Source organism: Thalia democratica, chromosome 6 (assembly GCF_965202585.1).
Source record: "Thalia democratica chromosome 6, ktThaDemo2.hap1.1, whole genome shotgun sequence".
Classification (NCBI taxonomy): Eukaryota; Metazoa; Chordata; class Thaliacea; order Salpida; family Salpidae; genus Thalia; species Thalia democratica.
Window position 1 is genome coordinate 45,375,749 of NC_139170.1, and position 6,408 is coordinate 45,382,156.

Here is a 6,408-nt window from a genome sequence, read left to right on the forward strand (position 1 = left end):
ATGGGTCATATTGCTGAAATGTATAGTTGTAAGACTGTCGCTAGTAAATTCAGGCATAGTTCTGATGTAAGTTTGAAAACAATTGTTTATAAGAAAGCTGGTAAATTTTACAGTATAGTTAAGAACCTTCAAGAAACCCTGTTAAAAAATGTAGTAATCGAAAATAAAAGAGAAAGCCCAAACAGCTCGAGAATTATTATATTAGTAAATTCAGCAGTTTTCAGTGAAACCTGCAAATTAAAAGAGAGTAACTAAAGAATTTTTATAGGAAATTGATTTAACATTGAAAAGTTTATATTTGTTGAAAAACAATGGTTATAAGTAATATTATATTTTATAAGTTGTGATTATATATAAATTGATATTTGTTTTAATACTTGTTTAAACTTTCTGTTATATTTTGTTGGACACTTATGCAAAATCTTTTTTTACTTTAAGTGTCCAAAATTTTGAGAGTTTATAGAAATTTAGAAGTTTCTTAATTACTAACTTTAAGTGTTTAGATTTATTGTAGGCTGTTATTGCGTTTACTTGTACATAATAAAACAACACTACTTAGTTTTATTATATGTAGTTACATAAACTGTATATTTTTGTCCTTAAAACCCCTAAAAAAGGTATTAACACCAAAAGCCCCTCGCACGCGTTCGCGAACCGAAATGAGTTGTTCCGAGACTACTGCTAACCCGGAATCTGACGAAGTTGCCGAGCTTGAGACCGAGGCAACTTCTAAGGAAATCAGTGAGGCTCCTAGTCTGGGTAATAATAATTTTGTCCGTGATTTTAAGATTAGTTAAAGTTTTTATATAATTGACTTTTTATAAGTTTTTTCATAACCAAGACAACTCAATATCAATTTGCTTAAAATAATTTTATTTGTTATGTTTCAAAGTCTTATAATTCAACTTAAATAAACTATGGAAATTATATATTTATATTTTGTTTTTGTTGTAATAAGAGATATAAACTGTAAATGATATTAAACAAACAATGTTTTTTATTAAATTGTGAAAAATTTATTATTTCAAACTAGATAACAAACTGATAGTTGAAGTTATGTAGCGCAGTAAAATGTGTTAAATATTTAATAAGTTTATCATATTAAGTAAAAAACAGTCTTAAGGGTAGTTATGAAATTTAACTGCTGATTTTTGTTTATTTATCATTTAGATTATACGTGTATACTTTTTTTTTTTACAAAAAAATTATAATATAATATAATAAATAAAAACAAAAATATACGTAGAAGCTTTCTGTAAAACGTAAATAAAAGTATTCACGTGTAATATGAATGATAAATAAATAAAATATTTAAGAGAAAAAATCAACGTGTTAAATATTTCATCAATTTATCATAAAAAATAAAGAACAGTCCTAAGGATCGTTATGAAGTTTAACTGCTGATTTTTAAGTTTAAATATTTGAATCAATTTGTTTTGATTTAAACGATTTTTTGTTCGTACAATACAAATATCAAAAGAGTAATTTAATCATGCATTCTGTTTTAAAATGAATAATTATAAAATAAATTCAAATTTAGTAGTAATAGTCTTGTATTATTTCTTAAGTTAAAAACTAAAACTTGTAAATACTATGTTTTACTATTTTAGTAGTTTTCGTTACTTAATCAGCCTTAAGATCCCTCTTCTAAAACTTTAAAACTAAAAAAGAATTGTAACACAAGTTATACCTTTTTATAATACTCTTAAACTTGAGTAATTTGTTTTTATAAACTTCATAAAGTTTTTATTAAAAGATAGCAAAGCTTTAGTATTTGTTGGGGTTTTCATAAATATTTTGTGCTTTAATCACAGATTTCCCAAGTTGGCGGTATTTTAGTAAGTTGTTGGGCAATAATTAGTAAAAGGCAAATGGTGGAAGGAGGCGATTAAAAAATTTTGAAACTTATACTAGATATTCTTTAATTGGTTTTAGTTAAGCACTAATACTGAAAAAAAAATGAAAGAAAGTTTAATAAAAACAGAACAAGGAGAAAAAATAAATTTACCGACCAAGTGTTAGGGGTAACAGTGATAGTAAAAATTAAGCTAACAAAAATTATTATTAAAAGAAAGCTAAATTAATAAAAATAAATTGATAAAAAATTAAGAGAGCTATGGACCGAGGGTAAGGGTAAAGGGTAACAGTGATGGCAAAAAAAATATAATACTATAAATAAAAACAAAATTATACGTAAATGCTTTTTGTAAAAAAAAATAAATAAAAAGTATATCACTGTTTCCCTTTACCCTTACCCTCAATCCGTAGCTTTCTTATTTTTTTATTAATTTATATTTATTAATTTAGTTTTTTTGTTTTATTATTAGTTTTTGTAAGTTTAATTTTTACTGTCACTGTCACCCCTAACACTTGGTCGGTAAATTTATTTTTTCTCCTTGTTCTGTTTTTACTAATTTATTGTAATTGGTACAAGAGTAAAAGAAATAAATTCTAAGTAGTAAACTGTCTACTAAACTCTTAAAGTAGAAGAAGTATTTTTTGATTCACTATGTATTAAAAGATTTAATATAATTATTATTTCAACGAAAAAACTCTAAACTTAATTATTAAAGTACGGCTTAAAACGTTTTACTGAGTAACAGTTTGTTTAGCAGAAACATAAAAGCTTCGGCAGATACCAACCTTTAAATAACATTTAAACTTTTACAACAAACTTTTTAAATAGTGTAAATGACTTCAATTGTTTACTTTTAGGTAGAAATCGAAAAAGCTTCAGATGATACAAAAAGTACGGGAGTTGGCTAAAAATTCAAAACTTCCAAGTCTAGACTTTTAAGTTATTTTTAAATGTTTTATATAAACATAGTGGGTCACTAAGTAATAAACAGACTTTTATTGGTTTTAACTTATATTTGCTTAAGGTTCTTTTTGTTTAGATGCTTTCGTTATTGTGAGCCATTTTCGTTTTACTCGCACAAATAAAATTGATTTAAGTAATTTAGTTCTTTTGATTTTAGGTTAAGCCGACTACAGGCAAAAATAAGTAACATCTTTAAATATTTTGGTTTAATAAATAAACCAAAATTAGTATGGTTTCATAGTATTTTATTAAACTAACTAACTTAAGACGAAGTTATAGGTCTTAAAGTTTTTATGGGTCTATGTGAAAATGTACATACAGTCTTAAAAACTAATGCGTCTTGGCGCATATTGACTGATTTAACCTTTTGCTAAAACAAAACTGTTTATAATTTTTTTTTGTTCAGTAAAGTTTTATTATGGTATCAGTTTTGAAATTTTAAAACTACCCAGCCATAAAGTAATTTCAATAGCTTGAAAAAATTGTTTTAAAGTATACCAGTTTTTTTCACATTTACTTTAAAGGATCGATTACAAGTAAAATTTTTTCTAGTGTTTATACAAAATATGCAGCAACATTAAAAAGCCAAAACCTGCTGGTAAAAAAGCATTTTATTTATCAATTTGATAATTAAAAGCACATGTTTGCTCAAAAACTGATAGAAATCACACTAAAGATGAGTTAATTATATTGTCTATAGCTCTCTAGAACAAAATCCTAGTTTTCATTCGTAACTTTATTTGCAGAAATAATATTATCGATTTTGTACGAAATGCTAGCAACTTATGTTCGATGTATGAATTACTTTTTTTTTAAATATAAATTTTTTTGGCAACAATATTTTAAATGTTATTTTCTAAACATTAAAGTTATGTTTGTGTAATTAATTCAAAATTTAAGATATTAACGTAAGGCAACAATGGGTGCACGACTATTCAAATTCGGACAATTCAAATTCCGATAATTCAAATTCTTTAAAAAACATCTAAAGAGCCACAAATAAAAAACTAATGTATATTTGTCAAATATAAAAAATACATATGTAGATCATATTAATATCTGCAAGCAATTTTTTTTTGGTTTTACAAAACATGAAATATTTTTTGATATATGGTTTAAATAAAGTAAAAAACATAGTTATTTTTAGTAATTTTAAAATATCCTACACAATATTAAGATTTTGCAAAAAAAAAAGGCTTATACATGTTGATAAGATTTACATATGTGTTTTTTATTTTATTCAAATTTATATTACTTATTTAGATATATTCTTTCAAATATTTGTTTAAGAATTTGAATTGTCGGAATTTAAGTTGTCCGAATTTGAATTGTCATGTTACCGGCAACAACAAAGAGCCGGAAGTAAGTTTGTCTCCAAAAAATATAAATTAACAAACAACTATTACATGCTTCAAAATAACGGTAATTTTGCACAAGAAAAGTAACAAAGATCTTTTGCAGCTTGGCACGGCCTTTTTGACCATTCGTTTTCACAAACGTCGTAAACCGCCACCGAGGGCCTTTCAAATTGCAAAACGAAAATTTTCCTTCCGATTGCCAAAGCTCTGTCCAGCTGCAAGTTCTTCGGGCACTTTACAGCAGCAAATTTGTCACCGTCGAAAACTTCGATTCCGAAACCTCCGACGGCAAACAGCTTGCTTTCGGCAACAACTAAACTGTGGTAGCATCTCCCTCCCACCATGCTTGGCATTGGCGCCCAAGTGTCAGCGGCGACATCGTACGACTCTACTGTGTTCAACAGATCAAAGTTCACGTCTCTCCCGCCGCAAACCACAACTTGTTCTCGGTACACTGCGCACGCCGCGGACTCTCGAGCTTGCATCATGTCACCAGCTTGTTTCCATTTGAAGTTTGTTGCATTGAACCGCAAACAACGGCTGGCAGCGGTCCGGTTCGTGACCCCTCCGACAATGAGCACCTCGTCAATGTACGCGCATGCACAAAAATTCTTACGATCATCGGCCATATCAGCTACTTTCCGCCAACACTTCGAACTCAATGAGTATTTTTCAACGGACCTGATCCAACGGACATCATCGTCTAAGCCGCCAAACACGTAAACTTCGTTTTTCAAACAGACAGCTTCGGTCAGCTTCCTCTCTTGTGTCATCGGGCAAATGCTGCTCACGTTTGCCGAAACACCAGAAACGTCGATCTTTTGCACTTCTCTGACATGGCCGCGTTTGTTTTCTCCGCCGAAAATCAAGATACCGAACATTTCCTGATCGCAATGCCGATGCGTGTCTGCGCAAGCGCGCGCGATGTTACACTTTCTTTTGGCGATTTCCTTCGAAACACGACCGTTCGCCGCGGACGAACGCGCGCCAAGCAGATTTTTCAAAGCGCTGTCCGGCAAAAGACCGAGACGAACTTTGAGGTGGAGCTTGGAGGCGAACTTACCGCGTCCTTCCTTGTCGTGGTTCACCCAGCGATCGGCTGCGCGGTGGACTTCGAGCTCCGAAGTGATGTGGAGCCGAGAGCTCGCGAGTATCGCGGCTACCGAGCTGCTGTCCAGCTCCAAGTAGTTTTCAGTTTCGGCGAACGTTGTGAAGCAGCGTTGCATGCAGTCGAACGTTGGCTTGCGAAGGCTCGGCAAGTTGAAAAGCTTTGAAATTTCGTACAAAGACGCGACGTTTTCGACGTTCAGATTATCTTCGCAAAACTTACAATCTTCACTCGACAGATTTTCATCTAAAAAAAGCTTTGCCAACTTTAAATTTCTAATTGCTTTGTTATCGTTCACATTTCCATTACCTAAAATTGTTATAACAAAACTTGATTATGCTTATTATGAGACAAACGAAATAAAACAGCCATCATAAATTGAAGAATGTGTAAGCAGGTGTACGTTTTAAAGTAGATTAATTGCAAACGGCGACGCGCGAAAACACATCCTTTAGATATTAGTTTATAAGAGATTCAGTAAAAGCTATTATTTTCAAACTGTATGGTTAATGATAAAAATAGTTGTTAAACATTTGGTAGATTTTGTTTTTATTAAATACATAAAACAAAAAACGTAGAGAAAGAAACAGTTCGTTAGTCATTATGTAGTAAAACGAGAAAAAATATCATTTTGAAGTTAAATAACTAGTTTTTAAAACAACAATTTTAAACAACATTTTGGTAAACGAAAAGCTTGATAGGTTTTAGAAAAATGAGAAATGTATACGTTTTCGAATAAAACTAGAGAAATAATTAATTACTATTTACCGATTTTCTTATAATTTTTATCTCTCAGCAATATTAAATACAATTTAAAACAATTTTGTACGCACAACCTTAACTTTATGGAAATTTCGAACTGGTTTTTATTTCAGCGCCAAATTAAACACAAAACATGCTTATTTATGCAAATAAAATGTCCAAAACCAAAACAGAACATTTATACCAGAGAACTTCAAAAAAGCTAAAATGCAAGTGGATTAGAAGTGGGCAACTTATCTAGTCAGCGAGCGAGTTTTATTCTTTTAAGTCAAAATTCTTTTCTGACCGGAATTGTTTTAAAATCTATTGGTGGGCCGCTTAATTTTTAAAATAAGTGATATAGAAGTCTTTAAATATTT

General features: G+C 30.2%; 1 protein-coding gene across 1 annotated transcript; it reads right to left on the reverse strand.

The window, feature by feature from the left end:
• Positions 1 to 4,232: 4,232 nt before the first annotated feature.
• Positions 4,233 to 5,889, reverse strand: LOC145839145 (kelch-like protein 38). Its single transcript, XM_082946755.1, has 2 exons — positions 5,862 to 5,889; positions 4,233 to 5,596 (listed from the first exon to the last, which is right to left on the reverse strand). The coding sequence occupies exons 1-2, from the start codon at positions 5,887 to 5,889 to the stop codon at positions 4,233 to 4,235; spliced, it is 1,392 nt and encodes a 463-aa protein (XP_082802881.1).
• Positions 5,890 to 6,408: the final 519 nt, after the last annotated feature.

Bases quoted from the DNA above. Each gene is read 5' to 3' on its own strand.
- LOC145839145 (XM_082946755.1), bottom strand. From the start codon at position 5,889: ATGACTAACGAACTGTTTCTTTCTCTAC. The intron at 5,597-5,861 runs GTTTTTTGTTTT...TAACAATTTTAG, and splicing joins CGAACTGTTTCTTTCTCTAC to GTAATGGAAATGTGAACGAT.